The sequence below is a fragment of the Rhinolophus ferrumequinum genome, chromosome 12, assembly GCF_004115265.2.
Source record: "Rhinolophus ferrumequinum isolate MPI-CBG mRhiFer1 chromosome 12, mRhiFer1_v1.p, whole genome shotgun sequence".
Taxonomy (NCBI): Eukaryota; Metazoa; Chordata; class Mammalia; order Chiroptera; family Rhinolophidae; genus Rhinolophus; species Rhinolophus ferrumequinum.
Window position 1 is genome coordinate 83,438,960 of NC_046295.1, and position 20,649 is coordinate 83,459,608.

Here is a 20,649-nt window from a genome sequence, read left to right on the forward strand (position 1 = left end):
TTTAAAATCACATGGGTAGCTCACACTTCCCTGCTGGACGCTGGTCTTGACTGAGAAGACAGCTGGCCAGAGAGAAGAGTGGCCCTGGACATCCCCAGGGGCCTGCCCCAGGCCCCTCCAAAGCTCGCTGGGCACACCCACACCTGCTGCTCAGCACAGCCCCAGGAACTTCACGCTCTTCCCACATTCCAAATGCAGGCAGGATGGGGTCTCCACCCCCGGGCCTCCCAGGGTCCCAAGAGGCGGGGTGCACAGCCTGGACCGCCGCCCATGGGGCCGCTCAGGCCGTCCTGCTTAAGCAGCAGCACCTCCTTGAAAGCCCCATAGGTTGGTGTTCACACCAATTAAATGTTGGTGCGCACAGCTTGGGGCTCCTTCCAGCTTCACCCAGAAGGAACGTGCAAGCCGTAGGTCGACCCTGTGAAGTCAGCGTGTGCAGGTCTGAGCAGCCGTCACACACGCTAGTATCAGTACATTCCATCCCCAGGGGTTACCCCTCAGCCCTCCCTACCCAGTCCCCCTCCTCCCAGCCCCTGGCAACCATGAGCCCGGTGCTGTCGCTACCAATTTGCCTGTTCTGGACACTTTCTACACACGGCATCACGTGACATGCACTCTTTTGTGTCTGACATCTCCAGGGTCCCTGCCAGCTGCGACGGCTGGCGTGTACTCGTCTGCTGCGGCCTGGGCCAGTGCTCGCACGGCTGTTTCCAGGCTGGGATGGTGGTGTCCCTGAGACGTGCGCCACCATTGCTATCGGTCACTCCAGTTACAGTTACGTGGGCTTCAGCCCTGCATGGGGTTTACGAGGACCCCACCCCTCCTGAATGGGTGGGGCCTTCCTCCCGGTGCTGGAAGGGCAGGGAAGGGTAGAGGTCATGGCCTACGGGTCACGGGGGCTTTCCCGTTCCCTCCTACTAATGTCCTACAAAATGGGGCAGAATCCCGGTGAACGGCTTTTATAAACCTTGTTTTACAAAAGCACTGACTGTCCTCCGCGTTGGCATCACTGTGTCTACCTGACGGCGGCCGGGCGGCTGGGGGGTCAGAACCGAGCGCCTCCCACCGACTCCCCAGTGCAGACTGCCAGTTCTGAGTTTCTGTTTCATTTTTGTATTTTCTCAACATTATACAGCAAACATACTCTGCTTTGTACTCAGGCGTGTTATTATCAAAAGTTAAACTACATGGAGTCTCAGATTCAGGAGATGGATGGAGTCACCTGCTCAGCCTCTGTGACAAGGGCGCCAGGAGGCCACTCCAGGCCATGGTGTCCGGTGGCTCCAGCTCTGGCCTCAGGGTCACTCTCTCCACAGTCATCTGTTGCTGCCACACAGACTGCCCCAGACTCAGGCTCAGACGACACCCCGTCTCGCCTGTGGGGTCAGATTTGAGCAGCCGCCGAGTGGTCCTGGCCCCGGGTCTCTGGAGGTCGCTGCCAGGCGGGGCGGGGCTGGGTCGTATCAGGACCAGGCTGGAACTCCCACACGGGGTCTGGTGTCAGTGTCACTGTGACAGCTCCAGTCTGTTCTGCCGTCTAGCTCCACAGGCTGCCTTGCTAGGAAGTCACCATGTCCTGGGGAGTTTCCTTACTTAGGCACATGGTGTCCCTGTGCTCCTGCCACTTCCGGGCACATCTGTGGTCCTGTCCTCGGCGTTGAGTGGGTTTTGGCGTCTATCTTTTCCTTAAGGAGTCTGCTCAGAAGTTTGTCTCATTGATCTTTTTCAACAACTGGTTTTCAGTTTTATTAATGTTATGCTTTCTGACTTATTTAACTAATTACGCTTTTCTCTTTATCGGCACCCTCTTCTTCCTCCTGGTTTTTTGTTAGTTTTGACGTGTGGGAGCGTGGCTTCCTTCCCCACCAGGATGAATGTGCTGCTGGATTTGCTCTTTCCACACTCATTCCTAGGTGTCCCTGTCCCCTCCACAATCCCCGCTGCCTGGGCCGGCCTGCTCCTCCTTCTTCTTATGTGGCCTGAAGCGCCTCAGACAGGCCCTCTGCCCTGGAGGCTTGTACGCAACTCCCTCGCTCATGCTCCATCTTTGGGGCCCTTGTCCTTTTCACAGGCTCCGTCTTCATTTCACTCGGCTCATCGGGCCGGTTTGCTGTCAGTCTGCTGTAAAGCCCTCACACTCTTACTTCTCCCCACAGAAGGAGCAGCACTCAGCCTGGGGATGCGTGTAGGGCACCAGTCCTGGCAGATGCCCACTGTAAGGCCCAACACCACACAGCACGTTCTCCAGTTCAAGGCTGCAAGGACACCAGGACACTGTCTGCCTGGAGCATGGAGACCTGGGCCTCCGATCCTGCAGGAGAGTATTAAAACTTTCCCGATTTTATACTCTCCTTTCAGCTCCGCCCTTCAAAGGAGACTAATCCTGAGGCCCTTCCTGTTTGCCTGCAGGTGGGCTCAGCGGCTAGAGGAGAGCACACCTGTTGGAATGCTGTTCTTCCTGGGTTTCTTCTTTAAGACAATTTCCGGGGAGGGGGTCCTCGGTTAACACGTATGTGTTACTAAACGGCCAGCAGCAGGCTGAAGTGGTAGGTTCTGGAGACCAGCCTTACGGTGGTGCCTGGATGAGCCCTCCAGGAAAAGGCAGCCAACACCCAGAGCTCTAACTTGGGAGACACTCTCTGAACCTGTTACAGACGTGGCTCAGGGTGACCAGTGTCTCAGTCATGCCCAAGGCTATTTTTATTTCCCGAGAGAAAAGTCTTATGTGGCATTTTATTTTTTCTTGGCAAATGCCATTGTTTAAAGGAAAAGCCTTCCTTGTACTGGGCTATAGTCAATTCCCAAATATCCGGTCCTGTCATTTGATTGGCATCTGTGCTCCAGAATGAAGCCCTGAGTGACTAACCTCCTTCAAAGGGAAGTTCCAGCGTCAGGCTGGCCTCTCGCTGAGTCTGAGCCTTACCTTGGGTAACATCTCCCTTTTCTGGACTCTTCTACTGTAGGAATCGTGTGAACTAGACAGTCCCAGCAGGTCACAGCTGGTCCCAACACTGCGGTGTCCACTGGGGAGGACATTTTAGCTAAATAGAAGGAAGCTTTTAAACAACACTTAAACCATTGAATTTTAGAGCTGGGAGACTCTTAGAGGTCATTTGATCATTCCAACTTTCAGGATATCTGTAAAATAGAAAAGTCTTCTTAAAATTATTTTTAAAAAGTAAACGTTTTATTTAGAGATAATTGTAGACACACATGCACGTGTAGGAAATAATAAAGGGATACCATATACCCTTTCCCCAGTTTTCAAGGTGGTAACATCTTAAAAACTACAGTCAAAATCGCAACCAGGATATTGGCACTGATTCAGTCAAGACATGGAGACTCCATTCCCCCCCCAGGCTCCCCTCTGCCCTCTTATAGCGCCCCCCCCAAGCCGTTCATCTGTTAGTGACCCCAGACAGCCACTAATCTGACCTCCATTTATATAATTTGTCATTTCAAGGATGTTATGTAAATGGATAAAGTGTGTAACCTTTTTTCACTCCACTTATTCCTGGGACTGCCCGAGTCGCTGCCACCCTTTGCCCTTGTGGCCGAGTGGCCCCCACGGTGTGGTGCATGCCTGGTCACCACTTCCCCACTGAAGAGCTTCTAGGCTATGCCCAGGCCAGCGGTCTGGGAGACTCAGAGTTCCCGAGGAAGCGGGTCCTCAGGGGCACAGGGTTGTAAACATGTCTGAGCAGCACAGCTGCCAGAGGCCTTCCTAAGCACTTCACAGGCCATCACCCCAGCCACGTCTCACAGGTGCCCTCCGAGGTAGGCACTCATTGTCCCCATCCCACAGGTAAGGAAGTGGCAGGCTCTGAGAGCTGGCCCAGGGTCACACAGGGAGGACACACAGCCACAGTGAGTCACAGCCCACCAGCCCCAAAGGCCCAACCAGGGAAGGAAGGCGGCCAGCACGGAAGGTAAGGGGGGTCTCTGAGTCCCAGCTGCACTCTGGGCTCTGACAGCTGTCAACACAAGCCTCCCCAGGACCCTGGAGGCCACGAGGCTCTGTGCAGGTAACAGGACAGCCCGTCTACAGGAGCATTCCTGGGGTTGGCTGCTGTGGTGGATAATTTTGTGTCAACTGGCGAGGCCATGAGGCCCAGATATTCGGTCACGCAGTCACTGTTGCCGTGAAAGTCTTTTTAAGATGAGAGTAGCATTTGACACAGTGGACCTGTAGCAAAGCAGATGGATCGCCCTCTGTAATGTGCACGGGCCTCATCCAATGACTTGAAGGCCTTAAGAGGAGAAGACTGAGGTTTCCTGGGAAGAGAGAATTCTGCCTCCAGCGGCCTTACCTTGAGCTGCAACACTTGCTCTCCCCTGGGTCTCCTGCCTGCCAGCCTGCCCTGCAGATTTTGGACTTGCCAGCGCCCACAACTGCTGGAGCTAACTCCCTCTGGTCCGTCAGTCTCCGTACCTGTGTTGACGTTGCTCTCTGTGGAAACTGAACAAAGGAAACCTTATTTCCAATGGAATCGGGAGGCCAGAAGGGGGCGCACTCACGCAGGACCTCTCCGAGTCCATTACCGACCCCAACAGAACCCTCCACAGGCCGGAAATCACCAACAGGAAAGACGTACAAGGAACCAGCCAGCCAGCAACTCAGTGGCAAGACACCATCATCTGCCTGGAGTCTCGCTCTACTCCAATGGGCTAGCATCCAAAACAAGCCTCCCAACTTCCTCGTTTTTTTCCATAAAAAAAGTTCCTCTCCGTTGTTTGCTGGACTCGCCTATGGCTTTGCTATAGCTTGCACGCCCTGAATAGCAATTCTTTGTTGTTATTGATAAACCCATTTTTGACGGTAAAACAACTTTTGAGGTCAACAGAGCCCATCTGCCCGTCACCGCAGGGAACAACCGAGCCACGGGGATTGACTGAAGCTGGGTTAGTGCTGCTCGTTGAGACTTGATAAAGACGAGCTGGGCCTTTAAGGACACCCATCAGGTCCGAGGTGTCAGGGGGGAGCTGGTCTCCTGGGCGTTCATGAGCCCCCCTAGTCCAACACTATCGTCCTAACTTCCTTTTCATAAAACCCTCTGGCTCTAACTTCCTGTCTCCCCGCCATCTTTTTTCGTTGTTTTCTTCGTTTGTTTCCCCTCCTCTTCCCCCTCCTTCAGTTCCAGCCCTTGTTTCTCAGTCTAGTCGTGTAGGACACAGCTCCCCGGCCCCTGCTGGTATGAACCTTGCGCTCCCCCCGGCTGAGGCAGTCGGTCGCTGGTTGTTGGTCGGCCACTCACAGCAGCTCATGGCAGCTCTCGCTGGCTGCCGGCCACTCACGATGGCCATTGGCCACCCATGGTGGCACATGGTAGCCCACGGCAGCACACAGCTGCTCAGGGCAGCCCAGCTCCAGGCAGAGCTGTTGTTCACAATCTTAGCTGTAGAGGGCGCAGCTCACTGGCCCATGTGGGAATAGAACCGGTGACCCCCACTTTAGGAGCACCCGGTGCTCCAACCACCTGAGCCACCAGGTGGGTCCAATAGCCTCCATCTTTACACACAAGGCAGGATATGCACATGGCCAGCGGGTCTGCTCGGGCTGGTGCTGGGTTGCAGCCCTTTTTTCTTTTCCTGAATAAATCCTTTTTGGTGATGGAATACCTAGTCGATATTACTGCTCAGTCTACACCCTCCATCTCTCTGGAGGAAAGATGGGGACAGGTGACATGCAGCACATGAGACGGTCCTCAAGTGTAGCTGGGGCGTTGTCGTGACCTGCTTTTCCACGGGGGGACCTGGGGATGCCCCTCTGGCCCCGAGTTGGGGTCGGGCTGCACACCAGGCTTCCAGAAACCTGGGCCTTCGTTTCCCTACCTGGGGGTGAGCGCCAGACCTGCCCCTCCAGTCCCTCACAGCTGGGTCCCTCTTCAGCGCTGGGCGCTGGCATGGGAGACTCCAGGCCACTTGTGGACTGTGCCCTGTGCCCCAGGACCTGCTCTCACGGCCCAGCCCTCCCCGCGGAGCCCCGAGGACAAGGGCTTCGCGCCTGTCAGACGGGGCCCGCGGCCTGGTGGGGAGGGGGTGACAGCGGGGACCCTCGAGGCCAGCCAGGCCGCCAGCTCGGCCACGAAGGGGCGCTGGGCTGAGCCCCAGCCGACCCGCAGCCCTCGGCCCAGCCCTGCTTCCTGGCGCCCCAGGCGATCCCGAGCCCGCCCCACCTGGCCCGCGCCCTAGAGGTTGCTCACCTGTGCCTGCGAGGTCCGCCCGGAACCTTGGCCCGGCCCCGGCAGCGACGTCAGCAGCAGGCGGGAGGGTTTCCCCGGAGCCCCGAAGCCAACGCAGCCGTGGGTGGGTGGGAAAGGGGATCTTGGGGGCGGCCAGGCAAACCCGAGCTCCGAGCTCTCGGCGGAAGTCGGAGGGCGGGGCAGAAACTGAAATGGGCGGCCCAGAGCGGGGCTGACTGGGAGGGGGCGGGTCCAGATCCGGGAGGGGCGGGCTAGTGCGTGTGGGCGTGGCCAGGGTGGGGCCATGCCGGGGCGGGGCTGACTCGGGGAAGGGGCGGGGCCGCTCTCCTGTCGAGGGGCGCGGAGGACCGCAGGAAGAGAGCGCACCTGGCGCTCACCGACGTCCCGCCCCCAGCACCACGGCCCAGCGGCCCTCCGCCCCTGACCCCCCGCGGGCTTCGGAGGGTTCCCCGCAACCCCTGCCAGCTTCCGGACCCAGGCGTCCCTACTCCGCGGTCCTCAGTCCCCCAGTTATCCCACGGGACCCCCAACGCCGCCGGCCGCACGCCCGCCCGGAAGCAACGACTTACGCCGCGGCCGGGCCGGGACAGGGGCCGACGTCGCCATGCCCTCGTTCGGTGACCTGGTGCGCGACTGGCAGCGGGGCGCGCAGGCCGTGGCGCGCGGGGATTGGGGCTGCGCCCTGCAGCTCTTCTCGAGCGTCCCGGACCCGCCCGCCAGGATATGCTTCAACGTGGGATGTGTGCACCTCCTGGCGGGGGACCCGGAGGCCGCGCTGCAGGTGAGCCAGGTAGCCCCGGGGTTGGCCTCAGGGACCCTACCCCCGGGGAAGCTGTCCTCTGACCCTGGGGTGCCTTACTGTGCGCTGGGTCAGTGAGCGCTGTGATAAAGCCCAGGGCCCACGCCATTCCTCCCGACGGTCACCTGGAAAAATCGCTCCGGTGTTGTGCCTCAATGAACACCTACCGCAGATGGGAGCAGTGTGGTCCCAGGACCCCACCCTGAGCTGAGTCAGGGCCAGGATGGGGGTGCAGGGCTCCCTCAGTGCCTCCACTATGTGGTGACCATGTGCCAGACTCCACAGTCGTGGGGCGGGGCACTGGTTCGGGTGCTCAACGCCCAGGTGCTAACATACCTGGAAACGCTTGAGGCCGGATTCCCTGGGTAGGGGTTACCTGTCCCCCAAGGTGTAGGGTTTGGGCCAGGGGCTTCAGCCGATGCCTATCGTGATGGTGAGGAGACAAGGTCTGTGCCCAATCCCAGATCTCAGTGCTCACCTGTCTCCCAACCTGCTCCTGGAAGCAGAACCAGAGCTGAGGGGGGCGCAGGGCCACTCTCTGCCCTGTGAACGCTTTGTAATCAGGAAATGCAGCCCCGGGGCAGAAAGCACCAGTTCCTACAGTTGTGCAGATGGTCAGTGAAAAGTCACAGATGCAAAGAGGATGTAAGAGTCCCGATGTCAGTGCCATTGGAGGAGATGGGACCACACCTATCATTTCTTACCTCTGCATACGAACCTACAGTTCTCAGTAGCCTTTCCAGTTGAAAATGTCCAGGAAAAGAAATCTGATCTCTGGACAGCAGGTGACTGTAGGCGTGAGGGGTCCAGTCGTCACTTCTGCATACTTTAACTTCTGTGATTTAAGTGGGGGGAGGGGCCCGGGGTTGTGGGCAGAGGGTCTGAGGGCTCGTTTCTCCCCTACCTAACAGGAGGAGAGGGACTGTTACTAAAGGCAGTCAAGGTGAGGGTAGTAGCATAGGCATTCTAGTTGGGAGGCAAAGATTGTAAAAAGTAGACGGAACGGCTACCATTACTAAAACCGACTGTCTCTGAGAAGCAGGACACGAGGAAGGGCAAAGCTGGGACTGCAGTCTGTCGTTTGAACACTACATGAAACTTGATTTGGCTGCTCTGTGTGGCGGGAGAGCAAACAGAGCCCTGGACAGCAGCTGTGACGTGGGCTGATGGGGTTATAGACCTTGGCATTGCATGGGCATCTCTGTTCCCAGGCATTTGACAAAGCGGTGACCAAGGACGCCTGCATGGCTGTCGGCTTCTTCCAGCGAGGAGTGGCCAACTTCCAGCTGGAGAGGTGAGCCCGGGGGCGCCTGTTCCTTCTCTGATGGCCCTTTGTACTCCTGCCTCCGCCTCTCCCCCACGATCACCTCTCACTGACCCCTCCTGGACGGGAACCTGGGAGCAGGTGCTGTGATCACACTGAGCCGCACGCAGGGCAGAGCTGTCTCCATGCCGGTGTTCACACAGCGCTTTCCTGGGCACCCTTGTGCGCCTCCCACGTCTGCTGTGTGGGACTGGTGTGTTTACACCCAGTGCAGGCATGGGGACCGAGGGAGGGCTGTGGCGGTGTGTCCCAGGACGGAGGAGCTTGGGGCCTCCCTGCTCGCTGGGCTGTCCGCCCTGAGGCCCTTCCCAGAGCAGCAGGCAGGGCTGTAGGACAGGGCCCGTGCTGGGCGGGCAGGCAAGCTCTGGGGCAGCCTCCCCTCTCATCTGCAGAAGCCTCCCTGGGGGTGGGGGTCCCGGGAGGCACCGCCCAGCTGGGTCTGGGGTGCAGACAGGGGCCCCAGGCAGGGGAGCAAATGTCCAGGATTCAGAGCTGGGTCAGAGCACAGCTGCGTACTGAACCCTTGACCCGTTGTGGGGACTTGAGTGCCCACTGTGGGCTGAGATCTGGGCGACCAGCCCTGCCCCCAGCAGGTGTCCCTGGAGCTGGGGGTAGGGGCAGGAGGAAGGCTGTGGCAGGGCTGGGCCCCTTTTTCTGCGGCTGCTGAGGCCCTCGGCTCCCCTGCTGCCACAGATTCCAGGAGGCCCTGTTCGACTTCCGACTGGCCCTGGAGCAGCTGAGGGGCAATGCCGCCATTGACTACACACAGCTGGGCCTGCGGTTCAGGCTGCAGGCCTGGGAGGTGAGCATGTCTTGGCTGGTGCAGAGAGCTGGCCTCCATTGGCGGAGCTGGCTTGGGGTTCCCAGGTGCTGCCCATGGCTGGGCGGCCCAAGTGGTCCTGCCCGGCCCCTGGGTTCCTGCACGCCCCGTTCTCTGGGTCCTGTTGTTACTGTCACAGCTGTCCCCATGGTCCCTGCCAGTCACTTCCCCCAGGAGGCTCAGGGTGTCAGCGAGGGTGGGGCCACCAGGAATACATTCACCCAGGATAGGGGTAGGGATGGAGGAAAGGCGGGTGGTGGGAGGGGGAAAAGCTTAGTTGTGGGCCCCTGGCAGGGGCAGGCAGGGGGTATCCCCACCCTCGGCTCTGCACTTGGGCCTGTTCCCGGCCTCTGGGGACAGTGCTGGCACTGAAGGAGGGTTGTTGGTAGAGGCCCAGAGTGCTCCCAGCATGTCCGGAGCCTCTGGGAATCCTGGAGGAAGCCCAGCAGGGGTGGGTCCCCGGCCCATCTGTGTCCCCCGCCCTGGGCACTGAATGCTGCTGGGCGGGGCATGGGGCTGGCCCAGCCATGATCCCCACCAGGATCCCTAGAGGGTGTTCAGCTGGCTCCAGGAGCATGGTGTCACCTGGCAGGCCACAGGGACAGGAAGAGGGCCTCAGGAGGTCGGTTGGTCTCTCCTGTTGACATAAGGTGGAGCTGGGCAAGTAGTTGCTGTCCCCACAGCAGCCCAGGTGTCAGTGGGAGGCTGGGCTCCCAGGAGCACCAGGTCCCTGCTGGCGACAGCCTTAACCCAACCCAACATGTCTGTCAAAACGACCTTTCACATGGGGGCATGGGACAGGACCCCAGACTCGTGGGGGTGCAGGTAGCAAGGAAAGATGCAGGGGTCCCGACAGATGCAGAAAGGAGATGAGACAAGCATGGAGGGTGCTCCAGAGATGGGAGACCAGCCTCTGATGTTCAGAGCAAGGGACCCCTGCAGGGGGCTCCGCCAGGCTGGGCACCCGGAAGAGCTCTGGCAGCTGTGGCTGGGGGGGAGCGGGGGTGCCACAGCTGGATGGGGCGGGGCTGGGACTGGGGTCCAGGGGCAGGGCCAGGAGCAGGGGCTGGCCTGACACCGGGAATCACCTTTCACCTGGCTCCCAGGTGCTGTTCAACGTGGCCTCAGCACAGTGCTGCCTGGGGCTCTGGGCCCAAGCCACCCGCAGCCTGGAAGAAGCCATCTCCAAGGGGCCAGAAGGGGCCCGCGAGGACCTGAGAACTGCCCTGGACCAAGTACAGGTGAGGAGGGCAGGTGAGGGGCCAGGCGAGGAGAACTAGGCCCGCCCTGCCTCTTGGGCTCCTGAGCTGACTCAGATCGGCCTCCAGGGCCCATAGCCCGCAGTTTGGGGCTCACATCTGTACAGACCCCCAGAACCAACTGTATGAGGTGAAGAAACTTCTGGAGGCTGGGGCCCATGTGCCCAGGAGTGGAGGCTGGGTGAGGGCTTCCCATAGCCTGTCGGAAGTGGGTGCGGGCATCAGGTGACCCTTCTACCCCGAAGCCCAGGGCCTTCAGCAGGTGCAGGCCTGGTGAGCTGCTCAGGTATGCATCCGCTGGACCTCCCTCCAGAAACAGGCCTTCCTGCAGCCTCGGCAGGTTCCCAGGGGCGAAGTCTTCCAGCCCCACAGACGATACCTGCAGCACCTGGCACCTGTGGATTTCCTGGGCAAGGCCAAGGTAAAGAGGGGCAGCTTCTTGCTTCTTGGGCCTCAGGTGCTTAGGGGCCAGCAGCACCCAGCAGGCCAGAGAGGGGCAGGTGGCCAGACCCGTGGTGAGTCACGGGGTGTCCTGAGCACTTGGCTGTGTTCATGGGGACACATGGGGTCTGGTCCGTGTTGATACAAAGGTCTTGGGGGGTGGAGAGTGGGCCCAAGGCTGGGAACAGTGTCTCCAAATGGGGCTCAGGTCCGAGCGCCTTGGAACCAGGAGGCAGGCCCTGCCAGGAGCCGCCCGCAGAGGGTGGACCCCCCAGCGGTGCTCCCTGCCTGCTGCCACCGCAGCCACGGCTCCCAGACAGCGAGGTCCCAGGGAGGGCGGTAGGCTGACGGGCACAGCATGCCCACCCTGGGTCAGGCCGGTGGCTCCACATCACAGGACACTGAGGAGCAGCTCATCCCCCAGGGCACGGTGCACGTGGGGAAGCAAAGGACACGTGACTTTGGTTTCGAGCTGGTGGCCCTTCGGCCAGCCCGACACCCCTGGTCACCAAGGGCCAGCATGCCATGTGCAGCCGAGGGTGAGGGCACGTGGCACAAACACCACGCCTCTGCCCACATCTGCTGGTGGAGTCCAGGGTGGGGCTGCACTGACCCGTCAATCACAGTAGAAGACTTTCTAAGAAGCAAAATCTTTTAAAAGTTGTATTACGAATAAGTTTAAATGGTCAGCGCACATGTTTCCTTCATCCAGTTTGTTTCCACCTGCCGGAGGAGGTCTGGCCATCTTGGGCCCCCCACCCTACAGGTGACAGACGTGGGGGTGCGGGATGGGCAGCAAGGGCTGGGGGAGCAGAAGTCTCAGGGCCCCTGGGGGTGCGGCTGGGCACCCCCTGACGCGGTGGCACCCCTGCTTCCCTCACTAGGTAGTGGTAGCCTCTGCTGCCCCTGACGACCAGCACGAGGGTGTCCGGCCTCAGCAGCCCCAGGTGGGTGGACAGCCTTCTCGCCAGCCCAGACGCCTCCTCTGGCATTTTGCAGGTCAGAGCACTCCAGACTCTTTCCTGCTGAGGAAGGCAAATACCGCACGTGCTCTGAGCCCTCCCCAGCCACCCCAGCATTCCTCTGAACTGAAATTGGGGTGACTACCCATCCCATATGACAGTGTAAAATCATGGAGCCTTGCCTGGGGGAGACGACGCCAGCCCACCGGCCCCTGGCACTCCCCCATGGGAGTCTGTGTCCTCAGCTTTAGCGAAGTTGTCACCCTGTGCCTACAGGTTCAGGATGGGGATGGTAAACCCCGGCCTGGAGCTGGTCCCAGGTAGGAAGGGGCGTCTTCCCGCTGCATGCTTGGTTCTCCCATGCATCTGCAGTGGCCACTTCCCTCCAGGGCCAGGGCCATCACCTCCCCTTCCCGGATTGAAACTGGCCAAGCCCCTGGTGCCAGGAACGGAAGCCTCTCTCTGCCCTTCCCATGTCCCCGTTTGTCCAAAGGCGCAGGGCTCCCTCTGTCCTGAGCCCCTCCTGCTCCCGTGGGACCACTGCTCAGGCCTCAGTGGGCTCCAGAGGGTCACAGGACCCCAGGCAGCAGGGAGGGTCGGCGCGAGGAGGAATGCAGGCTGGGCAGCCCCCACTGGCATCGCCACGCCCAGTCCTCGCAGAGGGGGCCGCTCCACCTAGCGGTGTTCAGACCGCACAGGGTGGGGGCCCAGCAAGCCCTGAGAAGGGGGCCCCATCTTCCCCCAGGGCTCCTGATATAGGCCCCTGCAGACCTGGCACGCCCCTCAGCCCCAGGATGCCCCCTGATGCAGAGATGGAGGTTGGCTCTGGCCAGGAAGGGCGGGCTGACCACTGCATGCCGGGCACCTACGAAGAGCAGGCGAGTGAGCCCAGGCCAGGTGGGGCGGGCAGGGGCCACAGTACTGGCAGGACCCTCAACCCCAGGCTGAGCCTAAGGACCAGTGGCTGCCCCAGGGCACCATGAGGGTCCGAGGACAGGACAGGCGGCTTCCTTGACTGCTGGGAAACGAGCTTCGGCTTCCTCCATCAGGCCAGGGATGTGGCCCGAGCCAGCCACCGTGACCTATGCCTGGGTTGGGGCGTGTGAAGCCCGGGGCCTGGCGGTCCCTGGGGGCGTTCCACCCTCTGGCAGGGCCCCCGTCACCCCAGCCTTCCTTCCTGGACGTGGGACGTCCCGGATACCCCAGGCTGAGGTGAGGCTGAGGAGGGGACACAGGCTGACCGCTGGCCCGAGCTAGCACCAGGAGCTGAGGGTCAGCCGTGCCCAGGAAGGTGGTAAACCAGGGGACGCGGCCAAAAACTCGACGGTCAGCTGCTCTTCGTGCCTTGGGGTTTGGCTGAGGGTCAGCGCCCTGAAAGGCAGCCCCTCCCGTCCCAGCTGCAGCGGTCAGAGCGGCCGGTGCTGCCTTCGCCCGTGAGTCTGAAGCACTTGACCTTCCTGCACGGCGCGCAGCAGCCTCCAACAGCCTTAAGTGGCAAAGCTGCTCATGTCTAAATGCTTCATTTATAAACTTACACAGACTGTCAGACCCCCATTTTAAATGAGGGTCTCAGTCAGCTGGTCAGTGTGGCTGGGACCTGGGCCCTTCTGGGGTGTCCCACTGCCCCTCCAGCACCCCCACTTGATGCCCCACACAGGCAGGAAGCTGGTCCATGGCCTTGGTTGTAAGCCTCCCGGGGTCACTGGGGTCTACCCACTGGAGCTGCCTCATGTGGGGGTTGAGGAGGGACGACTGACCCACGCCCACTGGGCACAGTGGCCTGTCTGGGTCCCCAAGCCTGTGGGGACCTGGTCTGTACCCTGAAGTCAGCCCCAGCATGGTTTGGGTTTGTGGCTTCCGGCCTGGCCAGGTCAGCTCACACGCCACACCCCTCACCACTGGCTCTGCTGGGTCAAGGTCCAGGCACCAGGCCTGGGGAAGCTGCACCCACCCCAGGGCCCCACACGGGCCCAGCAGAGCCTGTGGCTTTCCTTGCAGAGGCTCCACACCGAGCAAGTTGGCGAACAGGTTCCTCCAGGTAAGGGCGTCCTGTAGGGAGTGGGGGTGGGGTGCTCTGTGGAGGGAGCAGGCACCTGGGGGGGCTGGGAGCAGCCTCTTTGATCCCCAAGGAGGAAGTGGACCTCTCTGTGGGCCCGTGGTGCTGGCAGCCCCTCTAAAAAGTCCCCTTTGTGGAGGTGGCCACCTGAATCCCTGCTCTATCCCTCCACAGAGCTGCCAGCAGCTAGGGGCCCAGACTCTGGACCCTCTCAGGACCACTCAGGTGCTGGGGTAAGAGACCCCCTACTCCCCAGAGATGTGGGGGCCCCCGAGGCCAGGCCCCATCGCTCTGAATGGCCCAGGTAGCCCAGCTGATGAAGCCTTATGATCCCTTAGCCACGGCCCCTCCCACCCTCTCAGTCCAGCCCTCACCCCTAAGGCCCCGGCCCACCACAGCCAGGCCCTGGGCACGCAGGCCTGGGGCTTCAGAGACCCTTCGCCTGGTCTCAGGGAGTGGCTGTGGGGGACCCCGAGGCCTTGCTGACCATCACGGTGCAGTGTGCCTTCACCCTGACCCTGAAGGCCCCAAGAGGAGCTGACCTGTCCAGCCTGCGGGCCCTGCTGAGCCAGGCCCTCCCTCTCCAGGCCCAGTGTGGGCAGCTCAGGTGGGCGGGGAAGCCAGCGCCTGCTGCTGAGCGGGTGGGCCCAGATGGGACGGGGCAGCTGGCAGTGGGTCTGGGTGCACCAGGCTGCAGTGTCAGAGGTCAGCACCATTTCACAGCCCCTCACTGCCCAGGCTAATGAATCTCTTTGCAGTTACCGAGACCCTGGTGATGGGCACTGGGTCCCCCTCCCCGAGGAGGAGGCCCTGCAGAGGGCCTGGTGGGATGCAGGTTCTGGCCCCACCGGGCTGCAGCTCCAGTGCCGAGTGAGTCTGGGGATGGTGTGGGCGGGGGCAGGGTGGCCATAGGGCAGCATCCCAGAGCCCCTGGTGCCCACTGGCCATGCAGCGTCCTCTCTGCCACAGGGAGTAGGCGGCCGGCCTGTCCTCTACCAGGCGGTGGCCCAGCATGGCTACTGTGCCCAGGGGCCCGAGGACCTGGACCTGCAGCCTGGGGACACCGTGGACGTCCTATGTGAAGGTTGGGCAGGCAGCCGCCCTCCCCATCACCCTGCTGGGGCCACCTGGGCACTTGGGGTTTCTGTGAGTGGATGTTGCTTACTGCCCTAATGTCCCCTTGCAGTGGACCAGGCCTGGCTGGAGGGCCACTGTGATGGCCGTGTTGGCATATTCCCCAAGAGCTTCGTGGTCCCTGCCGGCCAGGGCGTGAGATGCCATGCCCCCCCGCCTTCCGGGCCCAGTGAGATCAGCTCCGAGGGATCGCGTGACAGGAAGGTTTAATAAAAGCAATCTGCTCACCAAGATGTGACCCGTGTCCTGGGCTCAGCCTCTTAGCTTCTGAGGCTCGAGAGTGTGAGGTGGCTGCTTTCTGAGAAGCCCATGGCCTCTCAGGCCAGGCAACAGCAGGGGTCCCGGCTGGGCCTTCCCCACAGCCTCTTCCCGAGGCTCTGCTGGCCCCTCCCAGGGAGCCAGGCCCCTGCTTGCTCCAGCCGTCACGCCCCCCTCCCAGGCTGGACCGGCCCCCATCTCTCTGATGCCGGAGTCACAGCGTCAGAATGTGCTGCAGGGTCCTGGCAGCCTGGTGTTTGTGCAGAAAGGCCCTGCTGCCCTGGAAAGCACAGTGGAAGAGGGGACTCGGGGTGCCAGGACGGGAGGCCCCGGGAGGCCCCAGGTGAGGCACAGCCTCCTGGGCCAGAGCGACCCTGACGGCAGAGCCCACAGGACAAGACTGTCAGGGGCCCCTCAGGGGTCAGGGTCTCAGCACAGCTCCGGCCAGCTCATGCGTCCAGGCTGGGGTGGTCCCGCCTGGCTGTGGGAGGTGGGCCTCTCCTGCCGGCACCAGGAGGTGGCTGGCTTAATCATGAGGCCAGAGAAGCTGGGCCACAGCCACGGCGAGGACAGCCACAAGGGTCACCACCATGAAGACGATGCTGACTGCCCAGACGCTATAGCTCTGTGCCCGCCACTGGGCGGGCAGCTCGGCGGGGATCATGCTGGTCAGGTTTAGCATGTAGCCCAGTGTCCAGCCGATGTCGGTGCCCCCGGCCTGCGGGACACATGGGTGGTCAGGGCTGCGGCCAGCCGCCCAGAGCCCCACACCTCTCCAGCCCGGGAGGCAGCACCTGCTTCCGGAACTCAATGCTGGACCAGGTCTCCTCGCTGAAACCATAGCCGTGGACTAGGAGCGTGAGGATGTATAGGCCTGAGGCACAGTAGTCACGCAGCCAGCGCTCCTGTCCCGGCCAGGCCGTCTCCACCTGGGCACAGGAGGTGTGCGTCAGGTGAGGCTCAACCTCCTGGGCCACCTGAGGCTGGTCCCCTCAGGGTCCTGACCTTGGGGCTCCTGCCTGGACTAGGATAGCTCCCCCGAGCCTCACTGGCCACACTGGCCGGGGTGGGGTCCCCCGAGTCCCTGCTCAGTGAAGCTGCAGCCCAGGGAGGCGGGAAGCGAGCAGGTGGCCCTGGGAATCACCTACCAGCTTCCAGTGCTTCTGGCAGAATTCCCAGACAGTAGTGTTTGCGGTGGCCAGCGGCTGCCCCGAGGTGAGGTTCAGGAAGTGGAAGGTGTAGTAGAAGTTGGAGAAAGCCTGGGGGAGGGGACAGGTGTGTCTGCACTGGGGTGGCGTCCACCCCACCCCACCCACATGGGGTCCCAGAGTGCTGCGCCCACCTGTGGTCAGGCCCCTGGGGCTGGGACCCTAGAGCAGTGCAGTGTGGGTACTCACGTAGAACGGGCCCCGCACGGGCGGCTGGTAGACCCCACTAAAGGCACAGTTGTCTCGGCCCTCGCAGCTGGAGAAGTTGAAGAGGTCCCGGATGGCTGAGACGCAGGCCCCGGGGTTCCCCGTCCCTTCCACAGTGAGGTTCTGGGGGAGGCCTGGGGGCGCTGTGGCGTGCACACAAGGCGTCTCGAACACAGAGGCCAGGGACAGCGTGCCCTGGTAGCCACTGTGATAGCATGGGTGACGGACTCGGGGGACCGGGCTGCTCTGCGGGGCGGTGGAGGGGGCCTTGAGCACCTGCCAGGGACACAGGCGCCCCCGCCGGCCCAGGCCCCCGCCCCCCACCGGCCCACCTGCACCAGCCCCGCCAGGAGCCTGAGGAGCATCTGGTCCCGCCCGAAGCAGAGGTAGCTGTGGGTGTAGACTTGGTGCTCGAAGCCGTAGAGGCGGAAGGTGGCCTCAGTGCTCTTGTCCAGAATGGGAACTCCGGGCACGAAGGTGATCTGGGTGGAAGCCCCACCCATGTCCAGGGCTCCCACCAGCGTCCCCTCCGGAGGCCGGATCCACTCCCCAGAGAAGGAGTACTGAGCAGAGACGGGGACTGAGTTCCAGGACCGGCCACGCTGACCCAGCCCTGCTCAGCCAGTCCCGCCCTGGGGCTGCCCGTGGCACCTTGACTAGCAAGCCCAGGACGTAGTTGATGGTGATCCACCCTAAGGCGCCTTCATCCTGCCCGGCCAGGAGCTCAGCGCCCCACAAGTCCACAGGCGCCTGGCGCAGGACCCGAGTGACCGCTGCGAAGATGTCTGCTGCCTGAGAGCTGTTCTTCTGGCTACGGAAAGGAACAGGGGCTGAAACTGCTGGGAGCCGGCCCCCGCCCACCCGTGGGGTGATGGGAACACAGCCCACTCACCTGAGCAGCCGCATGCCGGCGGTGGCCCCCAGGAACATAGGGGTTCCTTGGTGCTGTGCCTCTGGAATCAGTTTCAGTGCCTCCTCCAGGCAGCCCTGCAGGCTCTCACCAGCCTGGTCGGGGCTGGAGGCGTAGGAGGAGATTCCGGGCCCTGAAACACAGCACCCCAGGATGAGGCTCGAGGCTCCTGGCCTGGGCAGCTGGCTGGGCTAAAAGGGCCTGTGGGGGGTTGGATAGTGGTCCCCAAAAGGTGGGGCCACATCCTCACCATTGCCTGGGACCTGCTAATGTGGCCTTATTTGGAAAAAGGGTCTTTGCAGATGTGATGAAGTTAAGAGTCTAGGGTGAGACCATCCTGGATTCCGTGGGTGGGCCCGGAATCCAATGATGGGGGCACTTGTAGGAGAAAGGAGAAGGTGTTTGAGACACAGGGCAGAAGTCTCATGAAGCCAGAAGCCCGGGTGGAGATTGGAGGGGTGCAAGCTGGAGCCACCAGAAGCTGGAAGAGGCAGGAAGGGCAGGCGCGGTCTGTGCAGGCTCAGGAGGGGATGTGTTCAGAGCCCTGGGAGTCACCCCACTGATCGGCTGTGCCATCGTGGGCCCCTCACTCGCCCTCTCTGAGCCCCTTCCTGTAGGTAGATTTACTGACTGCTGAGGGATGAACACAGAGCTCCTCCCTGGCTCCAGCCTGTGCCACTTCCCAGCCTTCCTCCCCCAGGAGCCCGGTCAGGTTGTGGGCAGCTCCCGCACCCATCCCATCAACAGGACTGCCCACTGACCTTTTGCCCGGCAGGCCAGGGCCTGGCTGACCACACCTGTGTCATTCTCCTTGTCTGCGGGCCACCGATACACAAAGAGGGATGTGTGGGAGGACCCGGCATCGAACACGATCCCAAACTGGCAGTGACACCCGAGTCAGGAGGGCGGGGGGCCGGCACAGCGCTCAGCCCAGCCCAGCCTCCCCCACTCGGGGACTGGGGGTGCACCTTGATGTCTGTGGGCAGGAAGACGTTGGTGGCCTCCACCAGGATGAGAATGAGTGTGGTGATGCCTGAGGCCACTGCAGCCCCCAGCAGGGCTGTCATGACCCGTTCCTTCCAGGTCAGCCTCATGGTGGGGCAGGCCTGGTCCTGGGGGGAGTGGGCAGCAGTTGGCAGACTCTACCACTCTGGGGCTCAGCCCACCTTGGCTGCGTTGGTGGGCAGGGCCAAAGACCAGGCCTTGGGAGCCCAGGGTGTCACCAGCATCAGAGTGGCCTGGTCTGGTGACAAGGCTAGCCTGAGACACACGGCACTGATGGTCCAGGAGAGACCCTTTAATGTCACAGGAGGGATGAGTAGAGCTACCCGCCCCCCCACCCCCCTTCCCTGGACCCCTGCTCCCCCCTACCCCCGGGGAGACAGCGCCCCAGCTCTGCAGGTCAGCTCCAGATTCAACTGGGAGACCCAGGACCCCACCTGTCCTGCCCCCTGCTCCTCTCTGCGGTCCCTCCCCAGGTGGAGCCCTGAGGCCAGGTGGGTCTAATGCCGCCAAGTGGCCCCCGCCTATATCCCAATGAATGAGGCCGGTGGGGTCCCGGGAAGCCCATCTTCTCAACTGGAGGACCTTAAGGCCAAGAGTTCTCAACCACGACAGCTGGCTTCTGGCTGGAAACCCAGCCTATGGGCTCTCTAACTGAGTCTGAAAGTCCGTAGCTGGCCCCCGACGGCCCCCAGCAGCTGGCCGGGGCTGACCCAGGAATGCAGCCTGGCAGGGCCCCCTCCAGGCCCCACCTGTCCCCAAGCGGGGCCGTACACACACACACACACACACACACACACAACCAGGAACCTCAGGCCAGCTGGCACCACTGCCCGAAGGAAACTGCTCTCTGAGGTCCATGTGATCTTGTGTCATATCGTATATCCCGGGGCTCCTGGCCTGACGGACAGTGGGATGGGCTGTGTGGCTCTGATCCCATTTTACAAAGGGGGGATGGGGACTCAGAGAAGGGACCTGCTTGAGCCGCAGTCAAGCCTGGCCCAGATGAGACCAGCACCCAGGCCACCGGATACCTCACAGACACACATAGATGACAGACGGGGGGGCCAGGGACACAAGGACCCCACCTTAACTCCACCTCCAGAGGATGTAGCACCCTGAGCCCCCAGCCTGAGTCCCCAGTGGAAGGGCACACTTTCCCCAGAGTCAGACCATCCTCCCCCCGACCGATCAGCACCCCCCGGACCTGGACAGCCCCCTCACCTGTTGGACAGCAAGAAGGAAGTTGTCCCTCAAACACCTGCCAGGTGCTGCTCTGCCTCTCCCCTTCCCCACCCAGAGTGTCACTGCCCACCTGGACCTGCGTCTGCAGCTGGGCAGGTGACTGGGCCGGAAGCAGGAGCGCTGTGGCCGGCGCTGCCAGACCAGGCAGCTGCGGCTCAGTGGGGGTGAGTTTGGGCCCCTGCCCAGGGCCAGCCCCACTGCTAAGGGTTTCCCCACCCCTGCCGCCCAGGCTGTCCCCTCCGCTTGCCGTGCAGCCACCACTCACCTCTGCCCACCCTGTTCTGGAGGCTGCTCAGACTTTGTTTTCCTCCCCTCCCCTCCCCAAAGAGAAGAGTGCCAGGGTTCAGGCTTAGGGCAGGTCAGAGTCAGGTGACTAGGGAGGGCTGGAGGCAGAGGGCTGGGCCAGAGCAAAGGCCAGCGCGCCGGGCAGCCTGCAAGGGGTGGGGGGCGCTCCAGCCCCAGCACTAGCCAGTTGGGCTGCTTTAGGCAGGCTCTGTCAAGTGTGGACTCCTGTGACAGCCACCACGGTCAGAATCGCCCAGCACAGCCTGCTGTACCCCTCTGTGGTCAGGCCCCGCCCTGGCCCCCACACCTTGGCTGGCCTCTGCAGTTTAGTCTCTGGGAGAAGGTCCCTGGGATGCACTGAGCCAGGCTCTCGCACTCAGCACGAGGCCCCGAGGCCCAGCCGTCCCTTGTCTGTGCCCACATCCAGTCCAGTAGCACAGGTGGGCCTCTGCTGTGGAAGACATTTGGGGAGTTTCCACTGTTTGGGCAGAAGAGCGAGAACACTCACGCACAGGTCCCCACTGGACCTACACTGT

At 62.0% G+C, this 20,649-nt stretch overlaps 2 protein-coding genes and 1 long non-coding RNA gene across 18 annotated transcripts; 1 reads left to right on the top strand and 2 right to left on the bottom strand.

The window, feature by feature from the left end:
- Positions 1 to 542: 542 nt before the first annotated feature.
- LOC117031933 (uncharacterized) lies at positions 543 to 6,371 on the bottom strand. Its single transcript, XR_004424645.1, has 3 exons — positions 6,204 to 6,371; positions 4,311 to 4,459; positions 543 to 3,138 (listed from the first exon to the last, which is right to left on the bottom strand). It is a non-coding gene; the product is annotated as an uncharacterized LOC117031933 (long non-coding RNA).
- Positions 6,372 to 6,513: 142 nt separating this feature from the next.
- Positions 6,514 to 15,229, top strand: NOXA1 (NADPH oxidase activator 1). 12 transcript variants are annotated; one of them, XM_033122929.1, is made up of 13 exons: positions 6,514 to 6,984; positions 8,214 to 8,296; positions 9,020 to 9,128; positions 10,253 to 10,387; positions 10,719 to 10,826; positions 11,559 to 11,612; positions 11,731 to 11,793; positions 12,085 to 12,128; positions 13,807 to 13,846; positions 14,039 to 14,097; positions 14,623 to 14,734; positions 14,834 to 14,948; positions 15,051 to 15,229. In XM_033122929.1, exons 1-13 carry the CDS (start codon positions 6,808 to 6,810, stop codon positions 15,206 to 15,208), a joined length of 1,257 nt encoding a protein of 418 aa, XP_032978820.1. In that variant the 5' UTR covers positions 6,514 to 6,807; the 3' UTR covers positions 15,209 to 15,229. The 12 variants fall into 12 exon arrangements, with proteins under 12 accessions (XP_032978820.1, XP_032978812.1, XP_032978816.1 ...); XM_033122921.1 differs by lacking the exon at positions 12,085 to 12,128 and adding an exon at positions 14,317 to 14,471 and having other exon boundaries at positions 13,726 to 13,846; XM_033122925.1 differs by lacking the exon at positions 12,085 to 12,128 and adding an exon at positions 14,317 to 14,471.
- Positions 15,188 to 20,198, bottom strand: ENTPD8 (ectonucleoside triphosphate diphosphohydrolase 8). 5 transcript variants are annotated; one of them, XM_033122916.1, is made up of 11 exons: positions 20,094 to 20,198; positions 19,808 to 19,960; positions 18,550 to 18,693; positions 18,343 to 18,460; positions 17,564 to 17,714; positions 17,323 to 17,482; positions 17,004 to 17,234; positions 16,654 to 16,917; positions 16,405 to 16,515; positions 16,051 to 16,185; positions 15,188 to 15,974 (listed from the first exon to the last, which is right to left on the bottom strand). In XM_033122916.1, the coding sequence occupies exons 3-11, from the start codon at positions 18,673 to 18,675 to the stop codon at positions 15,783 to 15,785; spliced, it is 1,488 nt and encodes a 495-aa protein (XP_032978807.1). In that variant the 5' UTR covers positions 18,676 to 18,693; positions 19,808 to 19,960; positions 20,094 to 20,198; the 3' UTR covers positions 15,188 to 15,782. The 5 variants fall into 5 exon arrangements, with proteins under 5 accessions (XP_032978807.1, XP_032978808.1, XP_032978810.1 ...); XM_033122917.1 differs by having other exon boundaries at positions 18,550 to 18,824; XM_033122919.1 differs by having other exon boundaries at positions 19,899 to 19,960; positions 20,094 to 20,177.
- Between the last annotated feature and the right edge of the window lie 451 nt (positions 20,199 to 20,649).

Bases quoted from the DNA above. Each gene is read 5' to 3' on its own strand.
- NOXA1 (XM_033122921.1), top strand. From the start codon at position 6,808: ATGCCCTCGTTCGGTGACCTGGTGCGCGACTGGCAGCGGGGCGCGCAG. The intron at 8,297-9,019 runs GTGAGCCCGGGG...CTGCTGCCACAG, and splicing joins GCCAACTTCCAGCTGGAGAG to ATTCCAGGAGGCCCTGTTCG. The intron at 14,735-14,833 runs GTGAGTCTGGGG...TCTCTGCCACAG, and splicing joins GGCTGCAGCTCCAGTGCCGA to GGAGTAGGCGGCCGGCCTGT.
- ENTPD8 (XM_033122916.1), bottom strand. From the start codon at position 18,675: ATGAGGCTGACCTGGAAGGAACGGGTCATGACAGCCCTGCTGGGGGCT. The intron at 16,516-16,653 runs GTGAGTACCCAC...CCCCTCCCCCAG, and splicing joins CCGTGCGGGGCCCGTTCTAC to GCTTTCTCCAACTTCTACTA. The intron at 15,975-16,050 runs GTGCTGCCTCCC...TGTGTCCCGCAG, and splicing joins GCATTGAGTTCCGGAAGCAG to GCCGGGGGCACCGACATCGG.